At 41.4% G+C, this 17,877-nt stretch overlaps 1 protein-coding gene across 1 annotated transcript in view; it reads left to right on the top strand.

Annotated features, from left to right (window-relative positions):
• The window catches only part of LOC139764631 (homeobox protein dve-1-like), a 404,802-nt gene that overhangs the window by 290,015 nt on the left and 96,910 nt on the right, over positions 1 to 17,877 (top strand). Inside the window, exon 4 of the mRNA XM_071691480.1 lies at positions 238 to 364. Within this exon, the coding sequence (XP_071547581.1) occupies positions 238 to 364 (127 nt within the window). The remainder of the gene's footprint in view (positions 1 to 237; positions 365 to 17,877) is intronic.

Raw genomic sequence — 17,877 nt, 5'->3', positions numbered from 1 at the left:
CTTTCCAACACCCCCTCCCTTCTTTCCAACCCCCCTCCCCTCCCCTTCCCTTCCCTTCCCTTCCCTTCCCTTCCCTCCACCATGAAGGTCCAGCAGACTGTTATTATTATCCTCTCGTCCAGTGCCCTGATGTCACCCCCATCCATCCTCCTCCCTCCCCCCCTAAATCACTGTATAGTGGAGTGGACACTGACCTGGGTTTTTCCCCTCCTCCTCCTCCTTCTTCTCCTCCGGCAGGTCTCCTCCAGCTCAGGAACTGGCGGCCCCTGCCCCTGGAGCACATCCCGGAGTCCGAGGACAAGACGGTGGCGGAGGTGCTCTGTGATGTGGCCCCGCTGGCCACCTTGCACGTCCGTATCTACAGGTGAGTGCCTCACACTGTGATGTGGCCCCCGCTGGCCACCTTGCATGTCCGTATCTACAGGTGAGTGCCTCACACTGTGATGTGGCCCCCCGCTGGCCACCTTACACGTTCGTATCTACAGGTGAGTGCCTCACACTGTGATGTGGCCCCCGCTGGCCACCTTGCACGTCCGTATCTACAGTGAGTGCCTCACACTGTGATGTGGCCCCCCGCTGGCCACCTTACACGTTCGTATCTACAGGTGAGTGCCTCACACTGTGATGTGGCCCCCCGCTGGCCACCTTGCACGTCCGTATCTACAGGTGAGTGCCTCACACTGTGATGTGGCCCCCGCTGGCCACCTTACACGTTCGTATCTACAGGTGAGTGCCTCACACTGTGATGTGGCCCCCGCTGGCCACCTTGCACGTCCGTATCTACAGGTGAGTGCCTCACACTGTGATGTGGCCCCCCGCTGGCCACCTTACACGTTCGTATCTACAGGTGAGTGCCTCACACTGTGATGTGGCCCCCGCTGGCCACCTTGCACGTCCGTATCTACAGGTGAGTGCCTCACACTGTGATGTGGCCCCCCGCTGGCCACCTTACACGTTCGTATCTACAGGTGAGTGCCTCACACTGTGATGTGGCCCCCGCTGGCCACCTTGCACGTCCGTATCTACAGGTGAGTGCCTCACACTGTGTCATCCAACTGTATGGTTTGGGGGTCGGGGTACTGGTTACCTGTATGATTAGGTCCTTTTTCTGGTTACCTGTATGATTAGGTCGTTTTACTGTTTACCTGTATGATTAGGTTCTTTTACTGGTTACCTGTATGATTAGGTCGTTTTACTGTTTACCTGTATGATTAGGTCCTCTTACTGGTTACCTGTATGATTAGGTTCTTTTACTGGTTACCTGTATGATTAGGTCCTTAAATGGTTACCTGTATGATTAGGTTCTTAAATGGTTACCTGTATGATTAGGTCCTCTACTACATACCTGTATAACTAGGTCTGCCCCAGACCTGTATAACTAGATCCTCCCCCCTTCACCTGTATGATTAGCTCTTCTACCACTTCATCCTGTATAAGCTTTCGTCCTGTATATGATGGGGTACAGCATTATGATGGGGTACAGCATTATGATGGGGTACAGCATTATGATGGGGTACAGCATTATGATGGGGTACAGCATTATGATGGGGTACAGCATATGATGGGGTGTAGTTCTGTGATGGGGTAAAGTATTATGATGGGGTACAGCATTATGATGGGGTACAGCATTATGATGGGGTACAGCATTATGATGGGGTACAGCATTATGATGGGGTACAATATTATAATGAGTAAAGTATTATGATGGGGTACAGCATTATGATGGGGTACAGCATTATGATGGGGTACAGCATTATGATGGGGTACAGCATTATGATGGGGTACAGCATTATGATGGGGTACAGCATTATGATGGGGTACAATATTATAATGAGTAAAGTATTATGATGGGGTACAGCATTATGATGGGGTACAGCATTATGATGGGGTACAGCATTATGATGGGGTACAGCATTATGATGGGGTACAGCATTATGATGGGGTACAGCATTATGATGGGGTACAGCATTATGATGGGGTACAGCATTATGATGGGGTACAGCATTATGATGGGGTACAATATTATAATGAGTAAAGTATTATGATGGGGTACAGCATTATGATGGGGTACAGCATTATGATGGGGTACAGCATTATGATGGGGTACAGCATTATGATGGGGTACAGCATTATGATGGGGTACAGCATTATGATGGGGTACAGCATTATGATGGGGTACAGCATTATGATGGGGTACAGCATTATGATGGGGTACAGCATTATGATGGGGTACAGCATTATGATGGGGTACAGCATTATGATGGGGTACAGCATTATGATGGGGTACAGCATTATGATGGGGTACAGCATTATGATGGGGTACAGCATTATGATGGGGTACAGCATTATGATGGGGTACAGCATTATGATGGGGTACAGCATTATGATGGGGTACAGCATTATGATGGGGTACAGCATTATGATGGGGTACAGCATTATGATGGGGTACAGCATTATGATGGGGTACAGCATTATGATGGGGTACAGCATTATGATGGGGTACAGCATTATGATGGGGTACAGCATTATGATGGGGTACAGCATTATGATGGGGTACAGCATTATGATGGGGTACAATATTATAATGAGTAAAGTATTATGATGGGGTACAGCATTATGATGGGGTACAGCATTATGATGGGGTACAGCATTATGATGGGGTACAGCATTATGATGGGGTACAGCATTATGATGGGGTACAGCATTATGATGGGGTACAGCATTATGATGGGGTACAGCATTATGATGGGGTACAATATTATAATGAGTAAAGTATTATGATGGGGTACAGCATTATGATGGGGTACAGCATTATGATGGGGTACAGCATTATGATGGGGTACAGCATTATGATGGGGTACAGCATTATGATGGGGTACAGCATTATGATGGGGTACAGCATTATGATGGGGTACAGCATTATGATGGGGTACAGCATTATGATGGGGTACAGCATTATGATGGGGTACAGCATTATGATGGGGTACAGCATTATGATGGGGTACAGCATTATGATGGGGTACAGCATTATGATGGGGTACAGCATTATGATGGGGTACAGCATTATGATGGGGTACAGCATTATGATGGGGTACAGCATTATGATGGGGTACAATATTATAATGAGTAAAGTATTATGATGGGGTACAGCATTATGATGGGGTACAGCATTATGATGGGGTACAGCATTATGATGGGGTACAGCATTATGATGGGGTACAGCATTATGATGGGGTACAGCATTATGATGGGGTACAGCATTATGATGGGGTACAGCATTATGATGGGGTACAGCATTATGATGGGGTACAGCATTATGATGGGGTACAATATTATAATGAGTAAAGTATTATGATGGGGTACAGCATTATGATGGGGTACAGCATTATGATGGGGTACAGCATTATGATGGGGTACAGCATTATGATGGGGTACAGCATTATGATGGGGTACAGCATTATGATGGGGTACAGCATTATGATGGGGTACAGCATTATGATGGGGTACAGCATTATGATGGGGTACAGCATTATGATGGGGTACAGCATTATGATGGGGTACAGCATTATGATGGGGTACAGCATTATGATGGGGTACAGCATTATGATGGGGTACAGCATTATGATGGGGTACAGCATTATGATGGGGTACAGCATTATGATGGGGTACAGCATTATGATGGGGTACAGCATTATGATGGGGTACAGCATTATGATGGGGTACAGCATTATGATGGGGTACAGCATTATGATGGGGTACAGCATTATGATGGGGTACAGCATTATGATGGGGTACAGCATTATGATGGGGTACAGCATTATGATGGGGTACAATATTATAATGAGTAAAGTATTATGATGGGGTACAATATTATAATGAGTAAAGTATTATGATGGGGTACAATATTATAATGAGTAAAGCATTATGATGGGGTACAGCATTATGATGGGGTACAGCATTATGATGGGGTACAGCATTATGATGGGGTACAGCATTATGATGGGGTACAGCATTATGATGGGGTACAGCATTATGATGGGGTACAGCATTATGATGGGGTACAGCATTATGATGGGGTACAGCATTATGATGGGGTACAGCATTATGATGGGGTACAGCATTATGATGGGGTACAGCATTATGATGGGGTACAGCATTATGATGGGGTACAGCATTATGATGGGGTACAGCATTATGATGGGGTACAGCATTATGATGGGGTACAGCATTATGATGGGGTACAGCATTATGATGGGGTACAGCATTATGATGGGGTACAGCATTATGATGGGGTACAGCATTATGATGGGGTACAGCATTATGATGGGGTACAGCATTATGATGGGGTACAGCATTATGATGGGGTACAGCATTATGATGGGGTACAGCATTATGATGGGGTACAGCATTATGATGGGGTACAGCATTATGATGGGGTACAGCATTATGATGGGGTACAGCATTATGATGGGGTACAGCATTATGATGGGGTACAATATTATAATGAGTAAAGTATTATGATGGGGTACAGCATTATGATGGGGTACAGCATTATGATGGGGTACAGCATTATGATGGGGTACAGCATTATGATGGGGTACAGCATTATGATGGGGTACAATATTATAATGAGTAAAGTATTATGATGGGGTACAATATTATAATGAGTAAAGTATTATGATGGGGTACAGCATTATGATGGGGTACAGCATTATGATGGGGTACAGCATTATGATGGGGTACAGCATTATGATGGGGTACAGCATTATGATGGGGTACAGCATTATGATGGGGTACAGCATTATGATGGGGTACAATATTATAATGAGTAAAGTATTATGATGGGGTACAGCATTATGATGGGGTACAGCATTATGATGGGGTACAGCATTATGATGGGGTACAGCATTATGATGGGGTACAGCATTATGATGGGGTACAGCATTATGATGGGGTACAGCATTATGATGGGGTACAGCATTATGATGGGGTACAGCATTATGATGGGGTACAGCATTATGATGGGGTACAGCATTATGATGGGGTACAGCATTATGATGGGGTACAGCATATGATGGGGTGTAGTTCTGTGATGGGGTAAAGTATTATGATGGGGTACAGCATTATGATGGGGTACAGCATTATGATGGGGTACAGCATTATGATGGGGTACAGCATTATGATGGGGTACAATATTATAATGAGTAAAGTATTATGATGGGGTACAATATTATAATGAGTAAAGTATTATGATGGGGTACAATATTATAATGAGTAAAGTATTATGATGGGGTACAATATTATAATGAGTAAAGTATTATGATGGGGTACAGCATTATGATGGGGTACAATATTATAATGAGTAAAGTATTATGATGGGGTACAGCATTATGATGGGGTACAGCATTATGATGGGGTACAGCATTATGATGGGGTGCAGTTCTGTGATGGGGTAAAGTATTATGATGGGGTACAATATTATAATGAGTAAAGTATTATGATGGGGTACAGCATTATGATGGGGTACAGCATTATGATGGGGTACAGCATTATGATGGGGTACAATATTATAATGAGTAAAGTATTATGATGGGGTACAGCATTATGATGGGGTACAGCATTATGATGGGGTACAGCATTGTGATGGGGTACAGCATTATGATGGGGTACAGCATTATGATGGGGTACAGCATTATGATGGGGTACAGTATTATAATGGCTCAAGTATTATGATAGGGTACAGCATTATGATGGGGTGTAGTTCTGTGATGGGGTAAAGTATTATGATGGGGTACAATATTATAATGAGTAAAGTATTATGATATGTAAAGTATTATGATGGGGTACAATACTATGTTGGGGTAAAGTATTATGATGGGGTAAAGTATTATGATGGGTAAAGAATTATGATAGGGTACAGCATTATGATGGGGTGCAGTTCTGTGATGGGGTAAAGTATTATGATGGGGTACAGCATTATGATGGGGTACAGCATTATGATGGGGTACAGCATTGTGATGGGGTACAGTATTATGATGGGGTACAGCATTGTGATGGGGTACAGCATTATGATGGGGTACAGCATTATGATGGGGTACAGCATTATGATGGAGTACAGCATTATGATGGGGTACAGCATTATGATGGGGTACAGCATTATGATGGGGTGCAGTTCTGTGATGGGGTAAAGCATTATGATGGGGTACAGCATTATGATGGGGCTATACCCAGCACCGAGTCGCCAGAACACCACTAAAGCAACACCAGAACCATCGTTCCCCCAACCCAAATTACCCTCTTACCCCCCCCCCCTCCCCTCCTCGGGCCAAACCTCTTGTCACTCACGCCTTCGAAGAACTTAACACCCCCCCACACACACACCCCTCCCCATCCCTCCCCCTCCCCTTCCTTCTTTCCCCTCACACCCCCTCATTTCACCCCCCCTCTTTTTTTTTCTTTTGAGAATCACAATATTACAAATACCTAATTTTTTTTTTTTCTTTTTTGGTCCATCTCGCTTTATATATACTGGAGAAACTGTTCCGTACGTATTTGCAGAGCTGGAGTTCCCCCATTTTTTTTTTTTTCTTCCCCCATTTTTTTTTCCTCTTTTTTTTTTTTACACGCGTTTTATATTTTTCCTGTACAATATTAGCGAGGCTTGCAGGCGGATGACGGCCCGGCCTGCTGTAGTTTTAGTGAGAGACAGGGAAAAAAAAAGGAAAACGAGAGATATAGCAAAGGAAAATTTATATATATATATATATATATATATATGTATATATATATATATATATATATATATATATATATATATATATATATATATATATTCCTATGAGTCCACGGGGAAAATGAAACACGAAAATTTCCCAAGTGCACTTTCGTGTAATGATCACATCATCAGGGGAGACACAAGAGAGGAATATATCAGTCAGTTGATAACCATCGAAGAGACGAAGCTAGGACGCCATTTGGTAAATATATATATATATATATATATATATATATATATATATATATATATATATATATACTGTTCACAGTTTCCCGGGAAGCGAGGTAGCGCTAGGAACAGACATAGAAATGACCTCAATTGCACAGCCACACTAGTTTAGCTGTCATGTACAATGCCTCGAAACTAGATGCCCCCCCCCCCCTTATCCATAACCAGCCCCCCCCCCCCACCCTCCCCCTCTGCCTTCTTAGACCTCTCTCTGTGGTTTTCCCTGATCGTTCCACATCGTTAGGGACTGCACCACGTCGCCGCCCCCCGTATACCACATCACTCCCATTCACTCTTTATCTCGTGCACGCCTCACATCCTCCTGCCAGGCCCCCCCCCCCCTTAACCCATCCAAGTCTGTTCCACTCCATCCTTCCATCTCCATTTCGGTCTTCAACCTCCTCCTCTTTCCCCTGCACGTCTAACATCCAGACACCCAGCGCTTCCTCCCACCACGTATTGTCCGCAAGCATTTCATGTCCAACACATCCACCCTCTTCTGTAACATTTGATTTCGGGGCCTGCGTCTCGCATCCACACATGGTGTGTATATATATATATATATATATATATATATATATATATATATATATATATATATATATATATATATATATATGTGCGTTTGTGTGTGTGTTTGTGTGTGTGTGTGTCGGGGCAGGCACATGTACGTTTCTCCCTGCCTGGCTGTGTGTGTGTGTGTGTGTGTGTGTGTGTGTGTGTGTGTGTGTGTCTGTTCTTTACGAGGGTGTGTGAGTCGTGCGGACGATAAGGAATATAAAGCTCTGAAGATAATCCTGTGTAGGCGCTAAGCTGCGCATTAGTATCTTGGTCATGGAGTCATTCCCTGCCCTCCTCTATCCCTCCCTCCCTCAAACCCCTACCCCCACGAAGCGCTATAGATTTGCAAGCTCATGAAGAGAGAGAGAGAGAGAGAGAGAGAGAGAGAGAGAGAGAGAGAGAGAGAGAGACGCTCTGTTGGCCGCTCTATTGTCACTCCTGCCTGCCACTGACTGGTGTCATAGGGATATATATATATATATATATATATATATATATATATATATATATATATATATATATACACATATATATATTTGATAGGAAGAGGTGTTGGCTCTCTTAAATCGAGGGGCTGAAATGATAACTAATGGTCATGTCTTGGCTTGTGTTTATTTGATAAAGATAAATCCATCTTTATTTGCTGGTAAAGCCGTATTTATAATAAGCTCTCGTTAAGGCACAGGGTGTTACCAGAACACCCTAGAAAGATTTATATTTTTTTTTTTCTAAATCACTCTTGAATTCGAGCCAGTGAATCAGTAGAAGAATGGTAATCCACATACCGTCGGACTTAATCCCAAGTATAAAGGCTCCAATCCCACGTTGCGTCACGAAGCGGGATCTAATCCGCGAAACCCTACACGCCCGACGCAGCTGCCTGATGCGTGAGTGTTTTCTAAAACCTCCGCCTCGCTCCCGACACTTATACTTTTTTTGTTTTGTTTACCTCTGTGTATTTCCCAATCGTACTCATATAGTATTTTTCCACCCTGAGGTGTACACAATTTTTGAATGAAGGTAAATATGGTTTGTAGATTTGTATATATATATAAATATGTCTGTATGTCTGTGTGAGTGAGGTAATAAAAAAGGGGCGGGATCGTCAGCAGAGTATACAAGCCAGCTCTATCCCCCCGCTCGGACAGCCAATCAGATTAGCGCACAAAATAATAAACGATTGAAACTTGATCGGTTATCACACCCATGCAGAGATTCACAGGAGGATGAAAGGATAAAGCGAGTGTGTGTGTGTGTGTGAGAGAGAGAGAGAGAGTGTGTGTGTGAGAGAGAGTGAGAGAAAGAGAGCAAGAGACAGAGACGCAGAGGGTGAAAAAGAAAAAGAGAGAGAGTGAGCGGTAGTGGCAAGTGTGGAGGGGGGGAAGGAGACGAGAGAGTGAGAGAGAGCAGAGTATAAGGAATATTGTCATTCCTGTTTGACTTGTACCCAACAGATTGTATCGTAACCTTTGCTCAAACTTCAGGTCTGGGTTGATTTTGAACTGGTAGTTGGTTTAAGGGGGGGGGACGAGTGACACAGGCAATACTTCTTGAACAGCTGTTCACCAATACATAGGACTCAAATGTGTTGTTCTCCATTATGACCTTCAAACAAACAAAAAATCTAAAAAAGATTATTTTCTGTATATATATATATATATATATATATATATATATATATATATATATATATATATATATATATATATATATATATTTTATCATTATTATTATTATTATTAGTTCGCCATTTCACTCTTTAGTAAGGTAGCGCCAAGAACTGACGAAGAAATGGCTTCGTTCGTTCAAAATCCGCTCTTCAGCTGTCATATATATAATGCACCTTATCCACATTCAGGCCCCACAGACCTTTTCCCTGACAGCTTCATGTGCCCCTGGTTCGGCCCACTGACTTCGCTCCATCCGTTGCACGCCTCGCACCCTCCTGCATGCCATACTTGTAAAGTACTGGAAAAGATAATGAGAAAAGCAAGTAGATGTCTTCCCCCAGGTAAGACACGAACCGTGTGAGAGACAGCACACAGTTTAAACCAGTTAGATTTCTATAAGAGAGTGAGCTCCTTCTGGGAAATGAGAAGGGCTGAATGGATTGTTTCGAGACTGTCTGGAAGCATTTAACACCGTGCCATAGAGCGGACCGGTATAGAAGCTGGAGCTTCAGACAGGAGAAGAAGAGGACTCTCAGTCGATAGAAAGATTCTGTCAGTGAATGGACTCATGGAAAACATGCCATGGTGGTCTTCTTGAAATGGTTTGAGGCCACTAGTGGCGTGCCTCAGGGTTCTTTTTTTCCACCCTGGGACCATTGCTAATCTTTATCAGTGTAAATAACTCGCCAGCAGAATGGAACTCCTACTTGAAATATGTTTGTGGATGACACCAACTTACAAGGGGACCTAAACAAACTCTGAAATTGGTCAGGTACGAAGATGATGAAATTCATCCCACTGGAAATGTAAAGTAATGAGGATGGGACACAGTGAAAGAAAGGTTCAATGTGAATATCATCCAGCAGGAATGAGTATAAGGATCTATGTGTGAGGGGTTTAGAGGGTCTACATCGTATCCTCAACCACCTTTGGGATCCACCTTTGTATTTGGAGACTGCTGAAGGAGACCGACTGTCTGCTGGTAGATATTAGAACTGTGGTCAAGCTTCATAGGCGAGGTGACACTCGGCAAGCTGTTCGTGTCCTACATGACGACAGAGCTAGGACATTCGTCTTACCTTCAGCTGTCTTTACCTAAAGAAGGGCAAAGAGTTATTAGAGAAGATCCAGAGGAGGTCAGCAAAGACGATACCACAGTTAAGAGAGTTTAGTTACAGGGAAAAGCTATCATCATGATACCAGAGTTAAAATAGGCTTAGCTACAAGAAAGGCCCATCATGGATGAGAGAAGAGTGAGGGGTGACCTGATCACAACCCTTAGTTCTGCAACCCAGAATAATTACGTAGATACTAGGATTTTCTCCGGAAGGTGTAAGGATAGAACAACCAGAGAACAGGATAGAACAACTAGAGAACAGAACATAAGATTGGCCAAATACTTGTTTAAAGAAAATAAAGAGAAGAACTTTTGTGGTATGAGTGGTGGATGAATGGGATATAATGAGCAAAAAAGATATTAAATACAGGGAGCATACATGAGTTTAGAGAAATACATGATAAAGAAGGTTCAAGAGCTGAGGAGGCCTCCACGAGTGTAGAACTCCATCCCCGTATAGAACAATTAGGTAATTTTGTATATATATATATATATATATATATATATATATATATATATATATATATATATATATATAAGTTGGAGGCTCCAGTCACGAAAAAAAAAAGGCCACATCAAGGCCGGGTCTTAATTGAACTACAGAAGGTTAGTGAAAAGGGAAAAGAAGAAACAAGGAAAAGTATTTACGAATTTTGGAGGAAGTGGAAAAAAAAAACCTGTCTTTTAAAACGTACTAGGTCACAGTTATTGGGATAGACATGAGAGGGTAGAGAGTTTGAAAGCCTAGAGGTGTAGGGAAAGAAACAGTTATCAAAACGGCCTGTGTTATACGTGACGATCACACTAGTCCATGATGTTTTAACTTACACTGTAGAGATTGATCGAACTTCAGCAGGAGTTATTACGGTATATTGAAAGTTTACAATACACTACATGTTTCAAGGAAGAAATCTTCCTCGTCATGTGTGTGTGTATAGTTCACGAAGTTTCAACCCCTAACTCCCAACTTTGATGTTATGTGGCTCAAGGTCTGTCTCCCCACTACCACACTTTTCCTCTGTTTCGCCTATTGCTCTCCTAATTCTACAAATTCTATATCCTACTTCGAGAATCTAAACTCCTGCCATAAGACTGTGATATCCTCTCACCCGCAAGCCTAGATCCACTACCTCGGGGATATCAACGTTCACCATAGGGAAAGGTTGAATTCCTCCCATATGGATGGTGGAGGGATTGAAGCCCTCACGTTCTCCATTCTCATTTATTTAGAGCAAATCATCTCCCATCCTACACATGTTCCTGACCGCTGTGACCACTCTCCTAATATTCTGGATTTGTTCTTCACCTCTAGTCCAGCTTGCTGTAAATACACAATCTCGCCCCCAATTGGTTCATCTGATTCCACCCTCATAAATGCATCTATTCTAACGGCACCTCCCACTCCAGCAGCCCCTTCTAAGCGTGAATACTGGCACCTGGACAAAGGTGACTGGAATAACTTGCGTAACTTCTTTTCTGACTTTCCTTAGGTAAATTACTGTCCCTTATGTGGTGATGCTTCTGTCTCCGCCAGACGCATAGCAGAGATTATATTTGCGGGAATGAAAGCATTTATCCCCTCTTCCTCCAAGACGACCTCTTCATCTAATCCCTGGTTCAACCGTTCCCTTTCTGAGGCCATTCAGGCAAGGGATCAGGCATATCGCGCGGGGAAAAACTCTCCTTCCTTTGGCTTCCATTCAGCATTTATCACCGCCCGTAATCGCTACAAGCACGTTATCCGTGAGGCGAAGCGTTTCTTTATTCAGAGGAAGTGCGATAACCTCCTCCCCGTCATCCTCTGATAGGTCTTTCTGGTCTTTTAGCTCAGGGCATCCCTACCAACTTCTCTCGCTCTACCTCCCGCCCCTCACTTTTCCGCTCTGACGGTACCATAGCTGTCTCTCCCGTAGACAAAGCCACCGTCTTCGGTTCCCGTTTCTCGTCTAACTCCACCTTGGATGACTCTTAACATTCCTTCACACCCCCCCTGATGCTCCTCGTACTAATCCTATGACCCCTTCCGTAATCTCTTCTCAGACTCTCCGAAGAGCGCTTCTTTCTCTGGACACAAGCAAGGATTATGGTCCTGATGACATCCATCCCCGTGTACTGAGTGTACCTCTGAACTTGCGCCTGTGCTTGCTCGTCTCTCCCGTTTCTATTTAAAAACTACAAACTTTTCCTTCTCCTTGGAAGCATGCATTGATGCATCCCATCCCTAAGAAGGGTGACAGTTCTGACCCCCCTCTAACTATCGACCTGTTGCTTTGACGTCTACCATTTCCAAAGTCTTTGAACTCCTCCTCGACTTCCATACCCTTAAACACCTCGAAAATCACAGTCTTCTCTCTGATCACCAGTATGGCTTCCGCAAGGCGAGATCCATTGGTGATATTCATTCTTGTCTTACTAATGTCTGGTCATCATCCCTGAAAGATTTTGGGGAGTCAGGTGTAGTTGCCTTTGGCATATCTAAGGCTTTTGACAAGGTGTAGCATCGGGGTCTCATCTCGAAGCTCCTCTCTTTGGCTTCCCTCCCTCACTTTGCTCCTTCATATCTAGCTTCCTCTCTGGCCGATCTATCTCTGTAGTTGTTGGTGGATCAGCCTCCCCCCCCCCCTTTTTTTTTTCCATCAACAGTGGTGTCCCTCAAGGTTCTTTCCTGTCCCCTGCGTTTTTTCTCCTTTTCTTCATCGATTTCCTCTCCACAAATAATCCAGTGCACACATACGCTGACGACTCAACACTGCATTCATCCTCATCCGTCAATTCTGCTTCCTCTTCTCTCACTCGATCTGCATCTCGTCTTGTCACAGCTTCCTCACTAAACTCAGACTTGGACAGGATACTTCAGTGGGTTACACAAAATCTTGTTAAGTTTAATGCCTCCAAGACCCAGTTTCCACCCATCTCTCTATCAAAACTCACAACTGTCGTCTCTTTTGACGGTTCTGTAATTCCACCATCTGACTCAGTGAACATACTTGGCATTACTGTAACCTCACCCTTTCTTGGAAACCCCCACATTACGGGAATTCTTAAGTCTGCCGCCAAGAAACTGGGTGTCCTGTTTAGATGTCGAAACTTCTTCTCTTCTGAACAGTTGCTCCGTTTATACAAGGGATTGATTCGTCCTTGTATAGAGTACTGCTCTCACATCTGGGGTGGTTCTAGCTCTGCAACCTTACATGACAAAGTTGAGTCGAAAACGATCCGCCTTATAAACTGTCCCAGGCTAACTTCCAAACTTGACCCACTTGCCCTACGCCGCAATGTTGGTTCACTTTCCCTCTTCTGCAGATATTACTTTGGCTTTTGCTCCCGAGAGCTGGCTGCTTGTATGCCCCCACTAGTAGCTAGACCACGCAATACTCGGCAAGCTGCTGCGTCACATATTACTGTATGGCCCTCAGCAACTCAAGGGTGGGCCATTTTAATACCTGCTTCTTTCCCTACACTTCGAAGCTCTGGAACTCTCTCTCCACTCATGTCATTCCCAATAACTACGACCTGGCACATTACAAAAGACTGGTTCTCCACTTCCTCAAATATTCTTAAATACTTTCCCTTGTCTTTTCTTTTTGGATTTCATAATTCTTTCTATATTTCAATTAAGGCCCTGCCTTGATGTGGACTTTTATCCGTGACTGGAGCCTTCAACACACACACACACACACACACACACACACACACACCTCATCGCCATGTCTGCTCGGACATGTCTGTAAGAGGGTGTACAGGTTTGTGTGCTTGTGTTGTGTATGGAAACTTTGTGAATTTTACACACCTGATGAGGCGAATTTCTTCCGTGAAACATGTTAGTGTATTGTGAGGTTTGAGTAAACCATAAGAACTGCTAAAGATCGATTATATATATATATATATATATATATATATATATATATATATATATATATATATATATATATATATATATTGGAAAGAATCACAATTTTGCGCGTGATCAAGTATGTTCCTATGAGTCCACGGGGAAAATGAAGCACGATAAGTTCCAAAGTGCACTTTCGTGTAATAATCACATCATCAGGGGAGACACAAGAGAGAAATATAACAGTCAGTTGGTAAACAACGAAGAGACGTAGCTAGGACGCCATTTGGTAAACATGCGATTGTCCAAGACATACAACGAGTGTATCATACACTTATTATGTGGACAAGAAGGTGAATTGTTTACAAATTTTATCAACAATGAAGTTATCCAATTTGTATAGACCATTACTAATATTTAAATTATAATTCTTTGTGTATTTCATAATAGAATTTTCAGTTATATTTCTCGTGGTAATAGAGTTAATAACTGAGATGGCATTACTCCAGTCAATACAATGATCATAGTTTTTAACGTGATTAAACAAGGCGTTTGATTCTTGTCCTGTGCTTATATTTATGTTGCTTAAGTCTAACAGAAAGATCCTTACCAGTCTGACCAACATAAGAGCTATTAACACCTTAAAAAAAAGACAATGATATACATATTACTAAAGGAGATAAGGCTAACACTGTTCTGATTATGGACAAAAGCAATTATTTACCCAAAATGAATGATCTTTTAAATGATTACACGACATATCTTAAACTCAGTAAGAATCCCCTAGAAGCAGGTAATTCCCATTTCAATAAAAACAAGTTGTTGTTGAAAGGTAATGGTTCTCTTATCAAAAGTTTGTCGTCTTTGTCCCCTTCATTGCCATATATGTATGGACTTATCAAAACACATAAACAGAATTTTCCAGCAAGACCTATAGTGAGTTCAGTAGGCTCCATCACATATGAATTGTCAAAATGGTTAGTTTCTTTATTAAGCCCTTTAGTGGGTAAGATATCAAATTCTAATATCATGAACAATGTAGATTTAGTCAACAAGCTAAACAATATCAGTGTTTAATTTTGATTTCAAACTAGTTAGCTTTGATGTTTCCTCACTTTTCACAAAAGTTCCAGTTGATGACCTTTTAGAATATTTATTTAATGTTTTGGATGATATTCATTTACCTGTTTCAAAGTCTGTTTTCATTGAACTGATAAAATTGTGTATAAAAGACTGTGTATTTCAATTTAATGGCGATTATTATGCTCAAAATTTGGTATGGCAATGGGTAACCCTCTTTCACCTGTACTAAGTAATCTTTATATGGAATTTTTTGAAACAAAATTACTAAAGGATATCTTACCTTCTAAAGCAATTTGGTTTACGTATGTAGATGATGTTCTTTATGTTTGGCCAACAAATGAAAATTTACAAATATTTCTCCCCTTACTTAACAATTTAGTACCTTCCATCAAATTTACTGTAGAAAATGAAAATAATGGTATGTTACCATTTTTAGATTGCATGATACATAGGCAAGGAAACAAGTTTAAGTTTAGCATATACAGTTTTATGTTGGGCAGACTGGTAAGGATCTTTCTGTTAGACTTAAGCAACATAAATATGGTATAAGAACGGGACAAGAATCAAATGCCTTGTTTAATCATGTTAAAACCTATGATCATTGTATTGACTGGAGTAATGCCATCCCAGTTATTAACTTTAACTCTGTTACCAAGAGAAATATCATTGAATCTTCTATCATTAAATACACAAAGAATTACAATGTTAACATTAATGATGGTCTATACAAATTAGATAACTTTATTGTTGATAAAATTTATGAAATGATAAGTTTATGATATGCGCGTTGTCTGTCTTGGACAATCGCATGTTTACTAACTTGTAAATCAACTGATTTATATAATTCTCTCTTGTGTCTCCCCTGATGATGTGATTATTACATGAAAGTGCATTTGGGAACTTACCGTGTTTCATTTTCCCTGTGGACTCATAGGAATATCTTGATCACGCGCAAAACTGTGATCCTTTCCAATATATATATATATATATATATATATATATATATATATATATATATATATATATATATATATATATATATATATTCATATATATATATATATTATATATATATATATATTCATATATATATATATATATATATATATATATATATATATATATATATATATAGGAGATTAAGAATACTTCCCACGTATTCCCTGCGTGTCGTAGAAGGCGACTAAAAGGGGAGGGAGCGGGGGGCTGGAAATCCTCCCCTCTCGTTTTTTTTTTTTTTTTTTTTCAATTTTCCAAAAGAAGGAGCAGAGGGGGGCCAGGTGAGGATATTCCAAAAAAGGCCCAGTCCTCTGTTCTTAACGCTACCTCGCTAACGCGGGAAATGGCGAATAGTTTAAAAAAAAAAAAAAAAAAAAAAAAAAAAAAAATATATATATATATATATATATATATATATATATATATATATATATATATATATGCAACAGTCACCACTGGAAAGAGAAAATAAAATCGGTGAGTACTTTCGCTGACCACATCGTCAGACAGAGTGAGGGAGGATACAGGTGATGAGGTCCTTACAAGCACAGAGGGAGCAGTGAGGCGGGGCATCATACTCCCCCGTGGAGTGCAGGTGGGCACTGATTACCTGACCTGACATCTGACCTTCCTCACTTAACATTGTGTGTGTGGACAGGGTTATTCTGTGGGGGATACATCTTAATAATTATTTCATTTATTAGTTTGTCACATTTAAGACGACCGAAAGACATCTTTGCATCATGATCATATGTGCCAGAGATCAGACATGTTTCAGTTACATATTTTTTTTTTCCCCCTGAAACAATGTGATTTAGCTATGGTCTTAGCTCCTTCGTAGTCGATTTGGTGATCAAAAAGCAGCTTTATGTTGCAATATGCCGTCGCTCTGATGGGCTATCCTAACACTAGACTTATGTTCTGAGATCCTAGTCTCCAAATCTTTCCCCAATTGTCCAGGATAGAATTGGTTACAGTCTTTACATGGGACTTTATAAACACCACCTGTATAATTTGATGGGCTATTTTTTGATGAGGGCTTTCTTGATGGTGTTGTCATTTTTTGAATACTCCCTGTACATTAGATTTTTTCAGAATGTGAATACATTCGATAAAATTCTCATGCAAGGGGAGAACAAGGGTTCTTTGGTAACTTTTACGTTCTGGCTTATAATTTTAGCCACTATAGAAACGTTTCCTTGCTGTATTCTGACACTGGCTAAGTATATTCACTGGTTATCTTAGCTTCAGTCCAATGTACTGAATCATTTTCAGTTCATCATCTGAAAAAATCAGTATCTGAAATCCTATATGCTCTCAGGTACATAGATATGGAAACCGATTTTTTTACATTAATATGATGATTTGAATTAATAGTGGACATAAGAAGGTATATTTGTAGGTTTTCTGTAAACCTTAGTTTTCAAGAAACTTTTATCCCTGATGAACTTCCATGTCCAGAAAGGGTAACATGTTATTCATTTCGACTTCACGAGTGAATCTCATGGATAAAGCTAACGAGTTTGACTGAAGCGGGTAAGTTCTCAATGGTGAGGTTATATTAGGCCAAAAGCTAAGTGCGTCGTCTGTATGTCGGAGGCAAACTATG

The sequence above is a fragment of the Panulirus ornatus genome, chromosome 50 (genome assembly GCF_036320965.1).
Source record: "Panulirus ornatus isolate Po-2019 chromosome 50, ASM3632096v1, whole genome shotgun sequence".
Classification (NCBI taxonomy): Eukaryota; Metazoa; Arthropoda; class Malacostraca; order Decapoda; family Palinuridae; genus Panulirus; species Panulirus ornatus.
This window is presented reverse-complemented; position numbering and strand designations above follow the sequence as displayed.